The following is a 24,085-nucleotide window of genomic DNA, read 5'->3' as shown; positions in this document are numbered from 1 at the left end:
TGGTGCTACAGGTGGTAAATTTTACCGGTTACCGCCTGAAACGGAGAACACTGATCATGTTCTCTATTTTTTAAATATAACCAAATGTCCACTGACCTCATCAGAAGCTTTCCTTTCTCCTTCAACAGCCTTGACCAAATCAGCTTCTGCCTTTTTTAACCTATTCTGTAACTCTGGAATTTCATCTTGTAATGACTGTATTTCACTGCACAGACAAAAAGCAAATACTGCAGGTAATGCATTCATAAGAAGATTCAAGTCAGTTGAAAATAAACCCTCATCTAGATGATGTCCATGCTATTTGTTTGAAAGTCTGTACAAGTATGAACATTAAATGTTGAGAGTAGGTAAATTAGTTGGATGCCAACTTAATCTACGTACAATTCTACTTTAGCTTAGGGAGTTGGTACCTCTTTCTATGTGTTCGGGTTTCTCTTGTCTTGTCCAAGTTGTCTTTGGCATCCTTGAGCTGGTTCAAAGCTGTTTCGTACTGACTTTTAAATAGTTCTACCTCACTCTTTGCCACATCCATCTAAAAAGTCATTAAAAGATTAAGAATCATACAAATTACTTGAAACTATAGAGTGCTTGCCTTATAAAAGAGAAGGAAAGTTTGGATAACTAATAGCTTTGGAAGACAAATAACTTTTCTGCGGCTGACAGGTAAAATTAATGTGTCATGGTTCCCATGAGAAGAAGAATGTAAATTCTCAGACATGTTATTGATATTTTTGTTTCTGCACACCATTTCTATGCATATAACTCATGTTGATCACTTTTTCTTTTCACATGCAATCAAATTTTTCTACCAAAGTGTTGTTCCAGAAAATATCCACCCCACCCCACCCCCTGGAACCCAATCCAGACCAATTCCCCTTGGAAATTCTGGTTTTAGCTTTTGAGTCACCCCTGGCTTCTGGAACCATTTCCAATTCCAATGTGTTTCCTTCCAGGAAGGAGCTGATAATGGTATGGAGCAAATTAATATCCTAGCTTGCACATTTTTTAAAGCCAAGTGAGGCTAGATCATGTCTAAATATCCTTCATATATTCTCCCAAAGTTACTCTTTTGGGGGGACCTCTTTTCTGAGTTGTTTAATATCAAAATCACTGGAAATCGTTAAAAAGTATCACTTGTTTGTTCAAAGTATTCAGTATTTTCATTTTAACAAACGGACTTAGTTCATATTATTAACATCAATGATCACTGTGTTCCAACCAGGTCTATTGTTGTATTGACTTTGGACTAAACAAAGAAGCCCAGTTAATAACTGGTAAGCTTTGTTTTCTGTTTGTAACTGCTACACAAACCTTCGACTTAGCTTCATTGACAACCTTGTTCCATCCTAATAACTCTGTTTCTTTTGCCTGTAAAAACAGAAGATGTGATCAAAATAAATTATATGGGATGACATTCAAAAAAAATCTATGAAATAGTGCAAGTTTTAATAGACAATCAAATTATTTCAAGAGTGCAATTTAGAATAAATAGGCACAAGTTAATTTTTTTTAAAATTTGTAGCCTGTGAAAAATGTATGATCGTTTATTTATTCTAACTTGAAGTAGAAAAATCATTTGATAACTTATTAATAATATATATGCAATTTAATTTTAACTCTCTGCACTCAGTCTGAACTTTCGGTAAATTTCCTAATGAAAATTAGGCATTTCCTATTTTAAAAAAGTGTGGTTAACAGAAGAGCAAAGTGAACAATGTTTAGAGCAGAAGTACAGGTGTAATAGCATTAACAGTGATATTTAAATTAAATGACTTTTCCTCACCTCCTTTTCTGTTTGGAGACCCTCAGTTTCACTCTTTAAGCCTGTAAAGTTAAATTATACACCTTAAGACTCAGACATACTGGACCAGCTGCTGAAGGTGACTCCTCAGAATTTCATTGTGTCCCTACTGTGCACCATTTTTGTGTCATTACCTCGTGCACGTACCCAAATGTACATGTACACAAAATCAAGAAATTTCCTTAAAACTAAGCTCAACAGCAAAAGGAAATGTTGGTTTTCTCTTAAATGAACGTTTTGACCTATATTTTTATAATATAACATAAGGTTTGGTGTACAAGGAAATAAGATACAGCTAGAGGGGTGCACAAAAACCCTTACTAAAGGAGGGAAATTGTGACTCGAGGAATGTTTTGTTTTTTCCATAAACTATATATTACATTGTCGCATAAGCTCAAGACTACCTATCAAGTTTTCTCCAAGTACGTCTTAAAAAAAAACGCAAAATGTAACATGAACCGATTGAATAACGCATGTGACTAGGTAAAATGGGGTAAGATAGGCCTGTTAGTTTTGAAACAGCGATCATTTATCAATTTCCTTTGCAACTTCCTACTGATTTATTATAAGTTATTATTCAAGCCAAGTACATGATTTCAAAATCAAAGCTTTCATAAAATCGTGATTTTCACACGTATGTAATAGTTCCAGAAAATTTGCTCCTAGGAAGTTGTCTTTATTGGGGCGCCACATTTCTCACAACACCCTACTTTTTTTCACATAGCATAGGCAATAAAAGACGACGCGCAACTTCTTTTAGTTAGAGATTGTTAGTGAAGTTACACCGCTACCGTGCTATGATCAGAGGATCCAAGTTACCACTATTTCAAGTGTATTTCACTTTCTCTCTGCTACCTTTGGGTGCAAGTTGTCAACCAAAGTACGTAAGTTCTTATTGTTGTAGTTATTTGGTAAGTCGCAAATTGTTAGTCTTTTCTTTGTCATGAAAAGGTTTCATTTAGTTTATCTAGGAATTGTTGAAATCGCTTTCAGCTCTGCTATTGCTAATTACCTAAGGCTTATTGTCAAGTTGCTTTATTAGTCCAATTATCATATGATTACCAAATTGTGATTCTTTCACGCTATATTTAGCTATTTTGCACAATAGCCGTTGATATCTTCGTTTGTTACAACAAGAGTTGTCATCGTCTCAGTTTTATTAGTTTCAAGTATCAATTGTCATGTCTATTTGTTTCACGCCGTGATCTTGTTAGTTTTATTATGATTGTTCTATCCTGTTGTATTTTATGCCTTATCTAAGTAGGACGTATTCTTAACTATCGCTTTCCAATGTCGAGGAAAAGTTTGTTGTTATTCATCGTGGTAGATGCAATAATAAAGTGTATTATCGTTTGTCCTTACAAGCCTAAGATCTGGAAACGCTACGTAGATGATACTTTCCCCATCCTGGATCGGGATAGAGTTGACGTCTTCCTGCAACACCTGAACAGTCAACAACCATCAATCCGTTTCACCATGGAGATCGAGAACAACAACAAGATCGCCTTTCTCGACAGGTCAGTTTACAGAGAACCTGATGGCTGCCTTACCACCAGTGTCTACAGGAAACCAACACATACTGATCAGTACCTAGCGTATGATTCACACCACCCTCAGTCAGTAAAGCGCGGTATTGTGTGTGTACGACCGGGCTAAACGTCTCGTCACCAAACCATCAGTAATCGCTGGAGAGAAGAAACATCTGTCATCTGTACTTGTTTCTAACGGATATCCCTCCTCTTTTGTACAGAAGATCACAAAGGCATGAACAACCCCAAGAAGAGAGCCTGTCGTGGAATTTAAATCCACCGCCATTTTACCCTATGTCCAAGGAGTTTCGGAGTCTCTCCGCCGCTGCCTAGAACAACAAGGCATTCGCACCGTCTTTAAGTCCGACACGACACTTCGGTCACACTTAGTGCAACCAAAGGACACCGTCAACCCGGCTAAACAAGATGGTGTTGTTTACAGGATTCCCTGTGAGTGTGGCAAGGTCTACATCGGGGAAACAGGGAGATCTATGCAGGAGAGGATCAAAGAACACGACAGGGATATACGACTCGCCCGAACCCAGACCTCCGCCGTTTCTGAACACACCCACGAGACCGGCCACTATCCTATCTGGAATGAGGTCAAGTTAATTGATCGAGATCCTCACTGGTACACACGTAGGGTCAAGGAAGCTATTCACATGAGACTTCACCCTAACAACATCAACAGGGATAGTGGAATTGAAATTCCTGAAGCATGGATACCCACGATCAAGAAACACAACAACAGGAGAACGGTACAACAGCGGACCACTGAGGGAACAGCTACTTGCCGGAACAATGGAACAATAGAAGGATCGAAATGCACCAATCACAGCCAACCTTTGTGATATAAATGATACCGTGCAATCAGTTGACCTTATCGCCTGAAGAAGACTAGCAGTAAGCAGTCCAAACGTCGCGATCTACATCTCAAGTGACTACATCATGAGACAAACGATAATACACTTTATTATCGCTTTTCAGTTCGAACCTACTTGTACGACTACTACTCTTATTTGTATCTGCTACCACTACTTGTGTTCTACTGGTTTTCGCTATTTCTTCAGTCGCTATGTATTGTGAACTTGATCTATTGACTTGATCTGTCATTAAATCAGTTTGAATCTACCAAGTGGAGTTCAAATATCTCGCACCGCGCTACCCCTGTAGTTGTTTAAGATTTGAGTACAGGCAACCTCTAGAATCTTTACAATTACAAGGCCCATTATATTTCTTTTGTGAGCATGGTATGGTGGCCTATCTTTTTTATTTTTTAAACACTTGGCCCCAAGAAAGCACGCATAATTTTTAACAAAGGTGGGGAAGGGGAGCAGAAAAGCTTAATACTTATAAGGGAGCAGCTCCACATTGGCTGTTGCTGGTGACATTCCTGAGATGACTAAATTTTAACAAGCATGTAAATCCACATTTAGAATTTTCTCTTAAATGTTCAAAACAATTTCTCTAAAGTTCTTGCACACGTTCTACAAAATACCCTAATTTTGTTGCAAACTGCCTCCTTCCCATAGAAACTACATAGTCATGGAATTCACTTCCCCCAAACAACAACAGCTTACTTAATTACATTATCAACTAAATGATTATGATGAAAGTTGATTCTATTGATTCTATTACCACTGGGGTATGATAACCAGGATATACAGATTAAATATATTACTTATGGTTCACTTAATCAAATTTTATTCTACTGTATAAACAAAAGTGAAAGGAACACAACAGGTGTATTTCCCAATACAACTTTGTATCCTGAACTAGAAGTCCACTGCTTTCGTAAGATTTGTTTAGGCTAAATTGTCACTGAAATTTCTTACCTTTGCAATATAGTTACAAAGAAAATTCATGGAATTTTAGTATTACAAATTTCATGGAATTTTAATATTTTGAATGGATGCATCACTTCACTGAAAGTTTGCAGGAGTTCCATGACAACACATAACGGTAGCATAATTGATTGAATTTCCCCCTCATTACATCTGTAATGTACTGTGCTTTTGATATAAAAAATTAAGGGAGGTAAACATGCGTACTTGTAACAATATGTAAGACATGCAACTGGCATAAGGATAATTTCACCTGCCATAACTTCTGCAAGCTTCTCTTCTTCTGCTTTTCGTTTTACCTGAAAAGACAATCACACCTTGGTTTGCAGGAACAAGACCAAAACATAAAACAGCTTACTGTCAAGTTGTTACAAGCTACCTGATTGGCCACTAGTATGTGTCAATTCAATACAAAAGTAGCACAGTACCTCCAGATCATTTTTCTTTTCCTCCAGTTCTTCCAACTCTTTTTTACTTTTCTCAGGAACATTCTGAAGTTCTTCCAGCTGTATAATTAAAACAAAGTATGCAGTGAATTCAAAGAAGAACTACCCAAGGTTGCTGACAAAGCAGCAACTCCTGATGCATAGAGCGCTCATTCTGGAAGGGTATTGGACAACTTACAATCACAATGTCTGGCAAATTTTCGAAAATTTAAGGTGGCTCTGAACCCCATGCGCATAATTTTTTTACAACTTTGCCAAAGTTACAATTATTTATCCTGCTAATCAAACTTTGATAATAAAAATGAGGGGTTACCTAGCTTGGTTTTGAGTTATAAGCAGTCAAAGCTAAAATTAAGGATGTTTTTAGCAGGTCGTTATGTTGCTATGGTAACCTATTGTCTCAAGAAAATGATAATAAAGTTTTAAAGTCAATCGTTAAAGCGCAGTTAATGGAGTGTGACACTATTTACGTACAGTCACTAGCTTACTATTGTTAAACGTAACGCAATAGAACTGTTACATGTTAGAACATTATAGAAGTTTTTCTTGTCTAGTTTAAACAATATTCACAATAGCCTTTCACGCATGCATGCTGCAACAACGCCTGGTTTAACTATATCATGCGTTTTGTATGGCTAGTCTTTTAAATAGCCCTATTCTTGTTTCCTTCAAGGCTGCATGGGCGCTGTACTTTTCATGGTACACGATTTTATATTGGTTTAAACCCAGACATCAGTCTACCTATAAAAGAGTCTTAGCTTGGACTCCACAGGTATCAGTGGCGGTTAAGTCTTGCAACAACTTCCCCAAGCTTCGTTTTCACTAATTCAGTGGTGCTATTTAACGCTCTTTTATGCCTCTTCTTGTCCGATCCAGCACGTGCCAGCAGAGTTGGCTCGTAGTGCTGGGGAGATAAGTAAGGCTTGAGAACTGTCTACACTCTCGCACGATGCTGACCAGAGGTCAGCTCATAGTGCCGTTTAGAGTTACGCTTCTAGGACGCGCAAGCTTTTGGCCTTGCCAACTTGTCCAATCCAGTGCAGAATTAACTGCTGGGGAGATAAGTTTGGCATTTGGTCACACAATGGAAGTTTGTCTGTCACGCCGATCGCGGAGCGGTGTTCCCCCCTTTACGCCATACAATGCGTGTTTATTGCTTGTGTTTGTCAGGGTATTTAAAGCATTACTCCCTAGGAACTGCAACATTAACAAGGTGTTCACCAATAATTGGACAGTTTTTTGATACCATGAAAGGCATCCACATCGGTCATCAAGTCATCAGCCGGGCAAGTATGCCAGATGATATAATTGCCCTGGGAAAATTTTACTTGTGAGTTCAATAGGGACGAATGGCAACTGAACAGCATGTAAATGAACAGTTTCCATTATTATTATTTTTCACGTGACAAGTCTCCCAGTACATCATGTCCGTAGTTGCCGCTGTCAGCCTACAAAGAAAATCCAGGTACAAATGAAAACCAAGGCCTCTTTGACTGTCATGAGGGCTGAAAGAAATGCTTTTGCTCTTCCTGCTCGTATTTGGTTTGTTTTTCCAAAGTGTTATCATTATTACCTAACACCATATCCTTATCAAAACAGCTGATGCGATCGCGCCATGTGTTGTTGCTGATGCAGATGTAGTGCAGAGCATCAGCGGTTGACAAAATGAAAATTGAGCCGGCAATGATTTCATTCATAGAGAATACCACATCATCCAAAATGGCGGACCAAAGTGATGATTTTATAGCAAAAGAAAGCTGCAAATCTTTATCTGTTTTCTGAAAGTTCCAAATGGATGACAAGTGGTCAGAATGCAGGGAACATATGAGAAAATTTAAGAAACTACGGACGACCAGACAATTGAGAATACAGATCCCTGCCATGATTGTAGCTGATGCTGGAAACTGTTCTGAGCCACCTTAAATTTACTTGAAGTGTCAAAACTGTTCATGATCAATCCTGCCAATTGTCAACCTATTCTTGCAGTTAGTTGGTCAGACATGAGCATGAAGTGAACATGCTTCTATGCTTTTTCCTCACAACTATAGAACCCTTTACCCAAAGAATTAATTGAATCCTTGGAAATATCTATATTAAGTTTTTAGAGAGAGCTATTTTAAAAAAGAAATCCATTCCATGGTGTGTTAAATGAAACTAGTTTTAATGGCACAACAGTCAAATCTATATACATGTAATACAGACACCAAAGGGGCAGATCTGAGTGTCCTTTGAATTCTCAGGCCCATTTCTCAAAAGCCCAGGAAACTTTGCAGGACTGAAAAGTCATTTTTAGTTCATCTGTATCTAAAAACAGAGAGGTGTATACGTCTGAAACTTCTTGCACAAAGAGAACATCTTTTCATGTTAAGAATATGTGAATAAATCAGCTCTGTAGTCAAAAGGTTTGAGATTTTCCTACGGCTTTTCGGGACATCCGAGAAACTGGCCCCTGGTTTTGCTGGGACTAAGTGAACTGTCGATAATATGAAGGTCTTCCTAGGGAGAGGTTCAACTGTCTTATTTTTTAACTTTATACATGTACATTGTACATGTTGTGAATTTTATAAATACACCATAAGAACTTTGTTACGACATGACTGAGAGAATCTCTTGGGTTATATTCAACTGAAAATTAATATAAGCTATTTCAAACAAGACATGACAAACTGTACCTTGCATTTTTCCTTCTCAAGGTTTTTCTGCATCTTTTTGTGATTTTGTTTTGAGTGTTTATAATCCTAGGAGAGAATTAACTCAAACATTCAGAATAACAACTATACCAATTACACTACAGTGTATCTGTCCACTTGCCCAGGTCTCTGCCACATTACCACATAGACCTTAGCCTTGCAAAGTTTACTGAGCAAGCGGAAGAGGTTAAAGGCTGAACTAACCTCCCGAAGTTTTAGGTCATCTCTCTCATATGCTGCAAAGTTCTTTTTGGTCTCCTCAGCTACTTTAGCAAGTTCTTCATGTTTCCTGACAAAAATAAATTGACAACTGTTTTTAAAGTGTATATGACATGAAAAATAATTTCTGCTTATTTGAAAGGCCTTTCAAAATACAAAAGAATGGCATTTTTCTTTTTGAAATATCTTTTTTCGTTTTAGAGATATTGACGTTTTTCTATTATGCAAATTAGATCAGTGATGACATCATAAGGTTTGCAACTGACAAGCGATAAAATACTGAATAATCAATTTCTCTGGAAATATTGAAGCAGTGTTCTCTAAACTTGGCACCACAAATGTGCATCACAAAACAAACAAAATGACACCCTTAGTGCTGTTGCCATAACAACAGTTTCGCTGCTGGTGCTGTCTTAATAAAATCTGAAATTCCCAGTTTTTGTCTTAAACCAAGAACCATCTACCCCACCCAATCTAATGATGGGAGTTTAGACAATATGGGAACTATGTCTGTTCCAAGTAGGACCTTTTGTCTCTCTTTAGAGGTTGCAAATGGGGATATTTGGTTTTTTGAGAGAAAGAGACTGGAGCCAAAAAGAGTTGCTATGGCAACAGCACTAAGGGTGTCATTTTGTTTCTTTTGTAATGCACATTTGTGGTGCCAAGTTTCAAGAACACCGCTTCGATATTTCTATGGAAATTGTTTATCCAGTATTTTACCATTTTTTAGTTGCAAACAATATGACATCATCATTGCTCCAATTTGCATAACAGAAAAACATCAATATCTCGAAAATGAAAAATAATATTTCAAAAAGAAAAATGCCATTCTTCTGTAATTTGAAAGGCCTTTCTACAAAAATTATTTGTCAGGTCATATACACTTTAAGCATATTAGCAAGTGTATCATTCCCTGAGTTCTTGTTAACCTGTTCATAAAAGAAACATTGAAAACTTATGAATCATGGTTCAATGCAGTCCTTCCAAAACTGTGGAAGGATGAAAAGATTTTGAGTCAAAACTGACAAGTGGTAATGTTGTGATCAGGGCTCTCAATAAGGACTGTAACCTGTAACACCTGCTATGGTTGAGTATGTTTGATGGGTCCTTGATGTTACGGGTGAATTTGCATGTTGTCAATACAATTTACCCAAAAACTAACAAGTGCGTTACAGGTCTGAAGATCACGGCTACAGGGGAATTGAAACTTAATAACAGCCCTGGTGATATCCATCAATCATCATGTAGCATCTCTTATGAGATACATAGTTCAGACCCTTTTTGCACTAAAAATTCAAAGACTTTTCATGGACATTCCAGGACACGACTCCAATTTTTCAAGGGCCCCTCCACTGAAACAAAAATCCAGTAGAATGTGACACTAGGTGCTCAGATTTAAGGAACCATGCCACATTTCTCCAGGTGTAAGTAGTTTTTTTGATTCTTCCACTATGTGTAGGGCTCAAAATTAACGCTCGCAAACTCTCAAAATGCGAGTGATTTTGATAATCTGCGAGTGAGAAAAATATCCACTAGCAAATGTTTGCGACTTAGAATCATCCATGTCTCCCCAACATTTAGAGAAAACTGTTCGAACACAAGAAGGAATGTACAGACGACATCTGAGGCAAATTAAACAGCAGACGTTGAGCTGAGAAGAGCACATTTTTGTTAGCTACTGGCCAGCGGTATTACACCGAGGCTCCACGCCACACCTGCGCATTAGCGTGTTGTTGTCGTTCCTTGTGGTTTTGGAGTTATCATTTTCCTAACATATGTTAAAAAAAACTTCATTCTTCAAGAGGCCCTCGGGGCCCTCAACCTCTAACACGAGTGCCAGTGGTGATGAAGACCTTGAGCCACAGAAGAACAAGGGTTCATGAAGGTGTTCCATTAAACATCAGTGTATCCTTTGGCAACTGCTGCTTTGAATGAAGATTTTCCAAAATGAAGAGAGTGAAGTCAAACTGCTGTTGTGCTTTGGGCACTAATACCATGGACATGCTGATGAGAGTGAAAATTGACGGCCCAAAAAAAAAAGGCTGATTATCACCTCAGAGCTGAAGTAGATAGGTGGTTGCTGTCGGGACAACGACAAAGGAGACCAATTCTAATCTTTAATTCAGACAGGGTCATTGACATTTCAAAGGGAAAGAATTCACTAGTGGTCTCACCAGTTTGCTAGTGGAAAAAACTCTTACTAGCAAAACTTTGCAAGTGGACTAAAAAGTTAACTTTGAGCCCTGATGTGGGTATTTTTTTCGTCCAGCACTTAGGGCCTGATTACATGAGCCGGGCTGATGTCAGTTTGCTGGGATTTCGGCACGTTTGTTAAATGCAACAAAAATCAAATTCGCGATTACATGACAACTGGGCCAGCCCAATTAGGTGAGATCCCGGTCTCACGGTGACGGGATCCTGGCTAACCGCGCTGAGATTTTTCCATGTAATCACATTTGCGGAGTTAGCCCGGCTTATTAAGCCAGCGAGAGTACAGCGGGTAATACAATGCCTTCTTCCTGCCAAAATCATGCTCGCTCCGGTCTTTCACAGTTCATCGCATCAGCCATCAACCAGGCTGGCTCGCCTCATGTAATACCGGGCTGAAAGTCATCTTGGCACACCAAAGGAGCCTGGCTATCCGGGCCAGCCCGGCTCACGTAAACAGGCCCATAATATGGCAACTTGTTCCTTTTCACTCAAAATTTCAATGTTTTCAAGGACCCACTGTACCTTTCACTAACTTTCAAGGCCTAGAATTTTGATTTTCAAATTCAAGGACTGTCAAGATGTGCACAGACCCTGGAGATGAAGTGAGGGTGTTGTAGAAGAACAGACTTTGGCAAAATTAAAAGCTCTGGGCAGGAGCAATATACAAAAGAACCATTCGTGGGTAGGATTTGCCTCCTGAGAAATGCTGGCAGAATGGGACTGTCCGTGTTCAGGATTGTCTCAAGAGTGAAAGATGAAGTCCTGGACAATATTATGTTCAAGAGTCAAGAAAAAAACACCAAAAGTTGCAAACCAGAGCAATTAAGTTGATGATTACAAGGAAAAGTCATGCAAGGTCAGTTCCTGAGACAGATAGAGGTGGTGTGCCTTGTGACAAGAGTGGATGTAGTTAAATATAGCAGCTTTGAAAAGAGAACAATTGCAATGAAGCCCAAGATCAATCAGCTCTATAGACAGGATGTGTAATGATATGTACAGGAGAACCTGTGTACAATAATCATAGTCTCTAAATGTTTGTCCAAGAGAAGTTAAAAAGCAAGGCTTGGCAATGCAGTTAAGCTGTTCACTGGGGTATAAGGATAAATGATATGACCATGCACCAGAAAGGGCCACAGAGAAATTATATTGAGTCAAGATCACAAGCCCACGTTCGGTACTCTCTGCACCTCCCAACATTTCTCTATGGTAAATAAACTCAAGATAATATGACTGCTTTCACACTTATGCACAGAGCTTAGGCAGTTAAAAAGTGTGGAAAAAATTACAGGCTTGAACCTTGAGCAGAATTCATTCCCAAGACCACCATGATCTACTGAATTTTTCCAGGCTTTGTTTTAGGAACCAGCTGAGCTGCATGCAGTACCATAACAAAATTGATGATAGCCAACAAAAAAGGAATTGCTATTGTAACCCCTATCCCTCTAATTGTCATTTGCATCATTGCTAGAAGATAATAGACCGTTTTCTTTTGTAAATGTTTTCTCTTACTTTGATGCTTTCTTGTGTTCCTTCATCTGAACTTTCTTTTTCTCTATAACAAAAAAGGTCAACCACATGAGCTTTCCAGCACAGAAATAAGTACTGGTAATGCTCCACATAATCAGCTGTACCACTGCTGTACACTTCCAAAAATAACAACCCTTATTACTTTCAGAATTAGGAACCTTGGCTTTGTGGTTCATTACTTTACAGGGGTAAAAACTTTCAGGGAGCAAAAAGTTGCTACATCTGAGCTCTTTTTATGACATAAAAGACAGAAATTCATCAAAACAGTTCTTAAAACAATTTATATCTAAGTATGTTGCTGCCACATTGGTGGGCTCTTTACGTCTACACCGTGTTGTCAGTGGCAGGAAAGCAAGTAAGATACAGTCAACTGTTTGTAATTCATGATGCACTGCTATCCTAGTCTGCTGTAACAATATTCTCAGTGCACTGGTTGAGTTTTCAATTTAAATTTGATGAAACATTCCTTTTAATACGCTTCCATTGAAAATGATGCATAGCTTTCAATTTTTATTGGAAGAAAGGTTCGTGGTTAGTACATTCCTGTTACTTGATGAAAATTCTATGGTCCCACTATTTTTGGACAGGAGGAAGGGGTTGGGGGTGGGCTCACTACATGTACTTTTGGGATTTATTAGCAGCCACAATTTTTTAATGTAATTTTCAGGAGGTCATTACTTTCAGATGTTTATGGTAGTTTAGAAGGTCAATTTTGGATCAAGGTCAGCTGCTATCATGGTTACCAAATTTCTTCCTTTCTTCCCTTTTCCTTGTCGCGACATTGAGCTCTCAAAACATATCACAAACTTTGCTCATCCTCTTCGGGCTAATGAGGACTCTTGAGGCTGGAAACATATCACAAACTTTACTAATCCACAAATGGTTTAACTTGGAAAGTGGGGACTTGTAAATGAATGCCTTTAACACATGTACATATAGAAATGAAGGAAAGAAGGGGAAAAAATTTTCCCTGCAAAATGCTTGAACCTACAGTGTACGGTCCTTTGAAGGGGATAGGAGTCATACATTTATGACTGGAAGGATTTAGAGCTGTTTTCAACAATAAACAGACTGTATTGCTAAAGATTGTTAGTGAAACTTATGTTGTATGTTAACAAGAACCTCAAAGTGACTACCATAATCTTTTGCCTTTTACTTACCTGTAAAATCAGCAAGTTCCTTCTTTAATTCGTCAAATCCCTTTTTAATTTCATCTCTCTTTTCTGCTGCCTTCTCTTCATTCAAGGTGCACTCGTATCTGTGAATCAAATTCCCAGAAGTAATGTATGCCATTGACTGGTATTTGGTATTTGGACACCTGAAATTCATATTTGTATGACTCATTTTTTCCCGATTCCAAATAGTGGTCAGCAGCAAACAATTATACAGTTGAGAGGGTGGATTCCTCTCCTAGCAGGACGCAGGATACTTATCCCATGAGCCTAATGTAATGGCTGGCCATAGCTCCCATGCTCAGTGGCAGGGCATCTGGACTAGAAACTAGAAGGTCTTAGGTTTGACACCTAAATGTACCTGAAAAGCTCAGATTTCTTTTTCTGAGTATGCCTGTGTCTCTTGGAAAAAAAACTGTCTTCTCCATTTTACAGATTTTCAACAAATCTATGGAATATTATTACATTTAGTTTCTATCTTTTGTTACACTTGAATGAAAATCTTCCATTGCATATCACCAGGAGCCCATAAAATATAGCTCTGAAAATGCTCAAAAGACTATAATTTGTTGAGTTTCAGACCTCATTATTTAGTGGTTTCAAAAAGTGTACATCAAAAAAGAAATAATTATTGTTTGATCACATTTCCAAACAGTGAAAAGGTGGCCAAAAATACAAAAATGTGCAGTGGAGTGTTTGTTGACAAGCTTAATTGAGATGCTTGGAAGTATGATGAAACTCTGGGTTGAAATTTTGATATATCTTCAAAACTGACATTAAACCAAGAAGAAAACTGGGATAATAAAAATTGTAAAATTGCAGTCTGAGATCCAATATCCAAACTAAGATCACATAATGATTTCCTTTGTTTTAGCTTTAGAAGTCATTAAGGAGTTTGAATCCACATGTGCCACTAGGCATTACAGGATTGAGAAGATCCAGGGTTATAGAATATTAAGTTTCTAAGCAAATGGCTTGAAAAGGTAGACAGGAAGTTAAATTGCTACTATAGAGTTATAAAATGTAATTTCAGGGAAGATAGGCTCCTATTAAAGCCACTTATTAAAACCTCTGATGTTCTAGCATTCTCCGTTATTCCAGGTTCCTGCAGATTTCGTGTCACATTAACATAAACAACAATTACGTGAAAGTGAATTTTGATAAAATAACTAGAGATTTTTTTACTCCTATAAAGAGTACATTATCATTTAACATAGATAAGGAAGAACTAAATTCAAGCATTTTTGTTATTCTCCTTTGCATCTGGTCAGTGTGAAATATTCTACATCAGATTAAACTTTAATACATGGCTATTCTTCTTAAAATTATAACTGTGCAACCAAACTCAGATCATATCTGTAGTGTGAATTTCCCATTTTTGCAGGGCATCCTTAACCTGTGAAATAAAACTTGAATGTATATCTTAGTTTTACCTGATATAATTTGCACAGCTACTTATCCATGAAACCCAACATTTTTTCCAAATTTCAGCCAAATTGGTGATTTAATTTCAGTCTTACCACCTTTTCAGTCTTTTCACCTTTTCAAGGCACTATAACCCATCAAATAATAATATTGGTCTGAAACAAAACTAAATCACTTACATGTATCTCTGAAATAAGACATTTCTTTGTTTTGTAATGGCATTCTCCATGCTGAGATATTCCACAGCTTCATTCTTGGATCCCTCAAGTTCATCTTTCTCTTTTTCTACAGCTTTCACTCTGTTCAGCTAAAGTTAAATGTATCACGTCCTTTATTAACCACTTTCAACTGGATTTTCAAGGCTGCAAGTATATTTGAAGGTGATGATGGAATAGGGTACTCAGTGAAACAAAGAGGCCAATAGTCTGAGAGCATACACATACAGTGTATACTGTAATAATATTATTGGCACATACAAGTCAGTTGGTTCTAGGTTTTAATGTCTTTGTTTTTACAAATATTATTTCCAATGAACAAATGGTTCACTGTGATGGCTACCAGGGCAAGTGGGTGTGTGCGGCTCATGGCTACATACATTGCAAGAAGGGCAGGCCATTGTCAACTTCCAATTGTGATATAAAATGTGTAGGTGCACTGCCTATTGATCAGTTCTACATCAAAACTCCATCCGTGTAACTAGCAGTGCTCTCCTCATAGCTTGCATACAGGATCTGTCCTTGTCACTGGGAGTGCCTCTTAGCACTTATCTCCTGCTTCTGTAGAATGGAGCCCCAGTAGAGTTACCCAGGACCTGCAGTAACATCTGGCCATCTGCCTCTTCAGGTGTGTGCTGTCGCTATACACTATGGTTACCAGACGATTGGCGTTTGGGGTTATCTTGGGGATCAGCAGTTCTCCTTGACCAGAACCTTATCCAGCCACAGCATCTACATCAGGGGTGCCACCACTGCCACTCGCAGTGGAGTTTCAGCTATGGTCCACTGGCCCAGCACTGCAACTCAGCTCTACATCAGTTCTCCATCCGAGTCTTAAGCGCCGCTCTCCTTAAAGCTGGCAAAAAGGACCTGTCCCGGTCACCTGCAGTGCCTCTTAGCATTTACTCCTGCTTCCATTGCATGGTGCCCCAGGACAGTTTCTTGGGACCTGCAGCAATATCTAGCCATCTGCCTCATCAGGTGCGTGCTGTTGCTATTCACTATTGATAGTCATCAGATTGTTGGTCCTTCACGTTTTTGGGGGGATTGGAGGAACCAGGTCATATTGCTGGAAAGTCCCTCCATTGTCCAAGCACCTGGAGAAAGGTTTCCATTGGCTGGTTCCCACTTCCAAGGCCTCCTTCTGCATATTGTATTTGGCACCCTGCTAACCTTTTAGTCACCAGTTTTCAAGCTCATCTTTTTGTGATGAGTTTAAATGTAGCTAAATATCATTTTATAATAGGCAAAGTTAAACTTAAACCAATGCAGCCAGCAGTCTGCCCCTTGGTGGTATGTGATCTGTGGGGCCGCTGTCAGGGGATTCACAAGGCCCTTGCATTTCACTACACTACTACACTACATGTTCTGTTCAGTTGGCTGATCTTTGCAGATCATTTCACAGCTCATGCTAGTGAATCTTTACAGAATCTTGCTCCCACTCCTCCCTCCCTCTTGGTATGCTGATATATTTCAGCATGTGAAGGTAACAGTTAGTGGCTGCTTCTCGGGATGGTTCCCACTTCCAGATTTACAACTGAACTTTGTAAAAGCATTGTTTCCACCCAATAACAATGTTTCAACACAGGAGAAATTGCAGGTACTAATTTTCAACATTGAGAGCGAGAGAAGAAGGTAAGCAAAAACATCCCATTCACAAAATACAGTAAAATACCACAAATGCGCAAATTCAACAATGCATGGTTAGTACATGTAGTATCAGGTGGATATTACTTGTCTTGCTTACCTTTTCTCCTCGAGCTTCATTTAAGTTTTCAACCTCGTTAGTTAACTGTTCAATTGGCTCTTTGAAGCGACTTGATCCAACAATGTCTTCTAGATACTCCAGCATGCCTTCTTCATGCTCAGATTGCGCTTTCGGTTTCATCATGGATATCTGTTCAACTTCTCCCTGATGACAGAAATATGGCAGGGTGAATGGAAATTATTCTGTCAAAGATTGACAGTAATGAACATGTAGACTATGGGACCTGCAGTTTACCAATTGGTTTTATACCAGTCTACTGCCCTGAGCAATAGTTAGAGATTTGTTGAACAACAAACATCCTTCTGTGGTACTTACATGCAGTTGTATTGGTCATAATGAAGACAACAGAAACAAATGTGAAATTATACATAATTTTAGAAAATGAAATTATAATTTCAATAATTCACTGCATACATACATACGTACAAACATATCTACATACATGTATATGAATGTATCTACACTATTTAACCCATTGACTCCCGCAGCTTTTTGCCAAAAACACATTTTTTGGATAGTTTGGAGACTTGGATATGAGCCAAAATGAAATTAGCTCCAATCTACTCCGAAAGGCATTTGCAACATGACTGCATGCCTTTCTTTCCACTAGCATTGCGTTTTATGTTATTGCTGCTCTAGCATGCGCAGAAATCAAAATTTGGAGAGAAAGTGACCTACGTCTTTAGGCTTTGGGGTTTTCTCAATTTTTTTTTTTTGGGGGTCTTTCCTTTTTCTCCTTTTCTTATCTTTTTGCTGCAGTGATTGACCTTCTACTGGACTTGCTTCCGGTTCAAAAAATTCTGAGAAAGCATCATCAAGATGGACAATTTTTACCACAGAGTAGTTAAGTGTTGTGGCAGGAAATTTTGCTCCGGGTTTTTCAGTCAAATTTCTGAGCATTTTCATGCATATTTCAGGCTCCATTGAGCTGATCAATCACTCTGAACTGGGTATCACTGGAAGAATCTTTTCCTCCTGCAGAACTTGAGTATAGATGATGCCAATTTTGGTCAAAGGTGATGATGTCAGAAGTGGAGCAAAGGCCACTGCTCGTCACTGGGTTAAATGGCGTAAAGATGAAGATAAACTATTTCTAAGTAAATTGATTTGATAACAGCTACAATCAAATCTCTCAATTAACATGTATGAAATTTATGGTATAAAATGTCTCAATGTTTATTGTTGATAGAGCAAGCTCCCTTCAAGAAGTTGATTTTCACAACCTGATTCATCTTCTCAGTTCTGATTTGAAGCTCTTCAGTAATTGTTTTGTTTTGTTTTGTTTTGTTTTCAATTTTCCTAGGCTCCAAGCCATTGGGCCATTATGTGCCAGTGCAGTGTTTCAGCCAGAAAATTTTACTTGAGGGCCAAAGTGGCTCCTGAAGATCTTTTTTAGGAGCCAATTTTCTAGGAAAGGGGCCAATAAACTGAAAGCTACAGAAGGAAAAAATGCATCAGGGTACCAAGGAAAATAAGGCAGTTTATTAGGATCTATGATAAAATTTAATAGTAAGTGCTTTTTGAAGGGTTTCTACTCAATAAAGTTTCTTTTGAATCAGATACTAGTATGAAGGATCCGTGCATTACAAGAGAACAATCCTTAGGCCTACATGACGTAGTCAATGATCAAGGGTCAGCCATTTGGAAGTTTTCCGATATGAGAGAATCAATACAGCAAAGTAAAAGTACAGATTGACTTCTTTTCTTATGTTGAATGTTTTAGAAACAAAGATCTTTCAATATGATTTTCTATAAGGACATAATGTGTGACAAAATAACCGTTATTGATCATCAACACAGAGAAATGTAGTCGCCATTATGCCGTACTATGGTGACTAAACCGGAATGTTTGGTCGCCAAGGATGAATGTTGCATTGGCAACCATATCGATCACAATTTCCAGCCCTGGGATGGCTTTTAAATTATTATGCCTGTGATTAAGCCTGCAGTATTGTAAAAGGAAAGGGCCAAATTGGCCCTTTTTTCGTTTTTCTAGGGACCATCTCTAATTGTAACGTGGGATTCCCGCAATGGCGCGCTCTGGCGGAAACACTGCCAGTGAGGTTCTACCCAAATTAAGAATGTATCCTGACATTGCAGAACTGCTCCTGTTGTAAAGAGTGTATGTGTGGCTGGGGCTGAAGATTATGACTGCTGGTCTCTCCCCCCCCCCCCCCCCCCCCCCACCAAAAAAAAAGTGGGTGTGTGCTTTTCCATTCACAATGGCTAAACAAGGTTCAAATAAATAATTTGGACAAAAACCACAAAAATGTGGAAATATTGGGATGAAAGTGAAATGAAAATGCACTGCACTCCCAAATCAAATCAAGGAAGTAGAAACATGTTGTGGCCAGTACCTCCTCTTATTATATGGCTAGCTCCGCGAGCGGGCAAGATGAGTCAAATCCTGCGCTGTGATTGGCTACCCGAGCGGGCAAGATGGAGCTATCTTGCCCGCTCGGGACTACTCGTCGTGTCCCGCGAGAAAAATTTCCCCGAAAGCAACATAATAAATCCTTTATTGACCAAGCTTGTTCGGCCAAGATGGCTGGATATCGGCCTCGTTCTTTTTTTGCGAGTTTATGGACCTCGACTCCGTCTCGGTCCATAAACACGCAAAAAAAGAACTTGGCCAATATCCAGCCATCTTGGCCTCACACTTGGTCAATAACCCATATTTCTCATGTTACACTTAGGTAACTATGTACAATTTATATGGCAGGAACATAAGAATAGAAGCTACAGCACACTTGAGGGAGAGTATATTCAACTGTGAAGAACTTTATTTGACTGTGTGAATGATAATTGATAATAGTTAAGGTAGAAATTGATTTCTTCAACTATCATGTGCCATTAATAACAATAATTTAATAATAATGATAATAATTCGAGAGGGTGACACACGACAGCATGAACTGATAAACTAGTGGCCCTCTATGCTAAACATCTATGAGTGATTATAAAATAATTTTGAATAGTACAAAGTATGAATATTAATTGCAAAACATCTAACATCTCCAGTTAAAGAATATATATGTGGCTTTAGTTGAAGTTCAGTTATATAAATATTATTGTAATGTTTTAATTTTACGAATAATTTCAATTAACTAACCTGTAAAATGAGAAATCTGTTGTGATCTAAATCAATGCCACAATCTTTAAGAAGTTTAGCCACCTCCTTAAATGGGACTTTGCGGCAATTAACATAATAGTCAGAACTATTGTCTTTGCGTGCTGTGCGTGACACAGTAAATTGACTTCCTGCCACAACTTCATAGTCATCTCCTGGCTGTAGAACAAAAAGAGAGAATGATGGTTAAATCTAAAATGTAGAAAAAAGAAAGAAACATTACCGTATCCAGGGTTTTCGTTAATATTTGAAATAGCAGGAGAGTAGCGTAAAGTAACAGGAGAATGATTTTTTAAAAATAAAAAAATGGCTACAGGCCTTTGAAATTTAGCCGGAGAATTCTACGTAGTAGCCGGAGAATTCTCCGATCCCCGATGCCTAATGAACACCCTGCCGTATCTCGTTGTTGACAGGTTCTTTGCTTCTTACTGTTGCTGTGCTAATTCATTCATTAGTTCACTGAGGGGATCATGTGTACAAAAGGTATCCGCAGTCAAGTGTCGATCAATACCCTCGATCAATGCCCTTGATTGACACTTGATCATCACCTTGGTTGACACTCGATCAACACTCCTTTGGCATTTCAGTCAACAGTTGGTCGACAGCTGACTAATTTTCAATCGATACATATGAGTCGGTCAACACTCAGCCAACTATTGACCGACCGTTGATAAAGTGTCAATTGAGTGTCGACCAAGTCCAGAAATGTACGCTAATGAGGTGCATGCTCCTTATGATAAGCATCACTAAGTGTCCTAGTTTGTTAAAAAAGGTCACCAAAACACACATAACAATGTCAAATATGAAGTAATATAAAAATGACAATTTGTGATGCTTCTCATTTATAAGGAGCATGCATCTCATTAGCTTTCAAGCCTGGCCATAAGTGGATCGAGGGTATTGATCGACACTCAAGCACAGATGCCTTTATTTTTGTTCCTGCTATCAAGCCTCCTAACAATATTATTCTTTAGAAGTTGCAAGCATCATGGAGCAGATCAATATATTTTTCTGGGTTTTTATCTGAAATGACCATCACCACCCATGACGCAAATGTCTTGCATGGCAAACTTATTCTCCCCTACCTCAACTACTAAGTAGCTTTTACTGTATGTCTCCAATTAAGCAAGGACAAGTAAGCCAATCAGAATATACCTTCTGCTTATACCTGTATATCTGGCAGGTCTTAGGGTTAGCAGAAATGCTTCATTTTGCCTAACCACTTCTCAAACCTGTTAATAATTCAAATGAAATCATGACCAAGATGGTGTTTGGATATTTTTATTTCTCTGTTTTCTCCTTATTATTAGTTTCAATTGAAAGGATATATTGAACATTCAAGACCATGCTTGACCATATTTCCCCACAACTCCAAGTTTGTCAAAAATAATCTGCTACTCATCATAAGAGTGTTTGGAAATGGTTAACGTGGTCAGACACATTCCATCAGTCCTTTGTGCTTGATATATTACATGAAGATACTTAAGTTAAACCATTCTAGCTCAACAACAGCAGTTAAAATAACTACAAGAAAAACAATTTTAAAAACTCTAAAGACAAAAATAATGAAGAATATTTTGATCGTGTATACTAAAGGGATCCACAGTCGAGTGTCAATAGATACCCTCAATCAACACCTTCGATCGACATCTTGATCAATACTCTATCAAAATCCCCATAGATACTCAGTGGACACTCGATCAACACTTTATCAACAGTCAGTTGATAGTCGACTGAGTGTTGACTGACTGACTCATGCATCGATAGAAAATTAGTTGATTCTTGATCAACTGTCGACTGAGATGTTGATAGGTTGTCGATGGAGTGACAGTCAAGGGTCGATCAGGGTATTGATTCAGGGTATTGATCAACATTCAGCCGCGGATGTCTTTAGTACACATGATTTAAATATTCTAATTTAGTAATTACAAGTAGGTAAGACTGCATTTTGTACAGTATTCAACATTCATTTCATTCATTAGATGACTAAGAAAATCAATTAAATTTCTTAGTGACCAGGCCGACCAAGTGTGAAAAGCTGCTACCATTGAATCAAATACCGTCATATTGATTACGCAACCTGTAGGTCGTAACGTTGAGTCCTGCTTTACTCAACAATTCTTTGCAATGTCAGGGCCATCGAGGATCTTTGGGGTGAAAGAAATATGTGATCTCCAGAGATTTTCTTTTTAAGCTACTTCCACAGTCTAATTGTTTAAAATGTAGTTTATCATGCAACTTACCAAATCAATTATTTTCTGAAAATGCACTGACACTGCGCAGCTCTGGACATTTTGATGGTTTTCAGAGTTGTGTATCAATTGAGAAACTTTCTTTGTTCGAATCATTTTTGAGCGGTAACCAAATACAAACAACATAGCATCAATGACGTTGGATTTTCCACTGCCGTTGGGGCCAACAATGGAAGAGAAGTTCTGAAAAACAAAATATTCGCAACAGATATTTGAGAATCAACTAATCTTTACAACCACCTACATGTACGTTGTGTTCTACTGGGGGTAAACTGTGCTATATTGGTTGGGTTAATTGGGTTTTCAGAGTTTTTAACCGCTCATTAGAGATGGTTGCTTACTAGAAGTGGCTACGCACTGGGCTGAATTAATCAAGGGTGGTCGTTTACGAGAGCTTTTAGAATACATTGTGTTAGATTAAGTAATATTAGTTCATTTCAGCCTTAAATTTACTTGATAGATGATTCTTTCAACGAGCAGAGTTCGACTGTAAACAGGATGGACAATTTTATAACAAGAACGTCCTGTTTTCTTTTAGGGCAATTCAACCAAATCTATCAACCAAATTTGATTCCCGTCGAAGCGCTTCTTCCCTACAAAAACCTTCAAACTCGCATTAGCTGGTAATCACATCACGCTCAACTTACGCAAGCTTGTGAGCGTAGTGACAAATGTCCCAAGATAACGTAAACTCTAATACCTTATGAAATGGCCCCAATTCTTGAGTTCCCGCGTAGGACTTAAAGTTTTCATTTACTATTTTTGTAATCATTAGCCGAGCTGTTCTAGACTCGGCTGCTGTATTTGGATGTTCCATGTCCATCGTCTGTTCGCTTCCCTGCTCTGAAGCTTGATCGTTGCAAACAACGTCCGCCATTTTGTCTTTTCTTTTTTTGGCGCCAAAATGTTCTCCCATGATGCTGTTCGTCAATTTAGACTGCATGGCTTTACCTATGCTGACGTCATACGAAGGGCCAAGGTTTCGTTTTATCGAGGTCTCATTATATATTATAATTTAGTATCACCCAACTTGTGGACTAATGCAAATCCTGCATTTTGATTGGCTACGCTACTAGGGGACTATTAGTAATAGTCATCGAGTAGCGAAATTGGCGCCATCGAGCGTGACGCTTTCTTTCGTTTTATTCCCAAATAAATATTTCTTCAACTTGCATTTGCTAACTTTATTATTGCCTTTTCTGTCCGACTAGTTGGGTGATACTAAAACAATTAGACGCTTCGCCCTCAAGGGCCACGGGTCAATAGCTCATTCGGCTTCGCCTCATGGGCTATTGACCCGTAGCCCTTGCGGGCCGACGGGTCTAATTGTTAAATATTTTACTATTATTGGGGCCAGGAAAATCATTCATTATACCGAGGACTTCGTTATATAGAGGTGTTAAAGCGAGGTTCCACTGTATTTACATTTTTGTGGTTACTGGCTTTAGCCAATAGCCAGTCACCATTATGTCATCGGGTGAGTAAGTAAGTGGGTTCCAATTTTGGGGATTTTTGCGGTTTTTTCCACGACAAATGTTGTAGTTCCTAGAGAGTTATGTTCACACGTTTATAATAAACGAACGCAAAAACCACACAATAATAAATGGCGTAAAGGGGGATCACGGTTCCGCGATAGACGTGACAGGTGAACTCCCATTGCGTGACCAAAGCCTAACTTAGCTCCCGGACGGTAAAACCCCCGCTGGATCAGACAAGTCGGAAAAAGGGCAAAGGCTAACTCTAAACGGCACTACGAGCCGAAACCTCCGGCCAGCATCGTGCTAAAGTGTACACATTTATGGCTTGCTCAAGCCTACTATATCTCCAACACTACGAGCCGTCACCGTCAGCACGTC

General features: G+C 38.6%; 1 protein-coding gene across 1 annotated transcript in view; it reads right to left on the bottom strand.

Annotated features, from left to right (window-relative positions):
• Window positions 1-23,163, bottom strand: part of LOC110049614 (structural maintenance of chromosomes protein 4-like) — a 38,963-nt gene extending 15,800 nt beyond the window's left edge. Inside the window, exons 1-15 of the mRNA XM_089293627.1 lie at window positions 22,930-23,163; window positions 22,221-22,412; window positions 19,960-20,136; window positions 16,827-16,991; window positions 15,044-15,171; window positions 13,428-13,525; window positions 12,250-12,292; window positions 8,515-8,599; window positions 8,293-8,358; window positions 5,603-5,680; window positions 5,428-5,473; window positions 1,784-1,824; window positions 1,312-1,368; window positions 411-532; window positions 97-205 (exon numbers count right to left, since the gene is read on the bottom strand). Coding sequence (XP_089149753.1) covers window positions 97-205; window positions 411-532; window positions 1,312-1,368; window positions 1,784-1,824; window positions 5,428-5,473; window positions 5,603-5,680; window positions 8,293-8,358; window positions 8,515-8,599; window positions 12,250-12,292; window positions 13,428-13,525; window positions 15,044-15,171; window positions 16,827-16,991; window positions 19,960-20,136; window positions 22,221-22,412; window positions 22,930-23,145 — 1,623 coding nt within the window. The 5' untranslated portion in view covers window positions 23,146-23,163. The remainder of the gene's footprint in view (window positions 1-96; window positions 206-410; window positions 533-1,311; window positions 1,369-1,783; window positions 1,825-5,427; window positions 5,474-5,602; window positions 5,681-8,292; window positions 8,359-8,514; window positions 8,600-12,249; window positions 12,293-13,427; window positions 13,526-15,043; window positions 15,172-16,826; window positions 16,992-19,959; window positions 20,137-22,220; window positions 22,413-22,929) is intronic.
• Between the last annotated feature and the right edge of the window lie 922 nt (window positions 23,164-24,085).

Source organism: Orbicella faveolata, unplaced genomic scaffold (genome assembly GCF_042242905.1).
Source record: "Orbicella faveolata isolate gen_17 unplaced genomic scaffold, um_ofav_v1 contig_25, whole genome shotgun sequence".
Taxonomy (NCBI): domain Eukaryota; kingdom Metazoa; phylum Cnidaria; class Anthozoa; order Scleractinia; family Merulinidae; genus Orbicella; species Orbicella faveolata.
The sequence above is the reverse complement of the archived record's forward strand: the minus strand, read 5'-3'. Positions and strand labels throughout refer to the sequence as shown.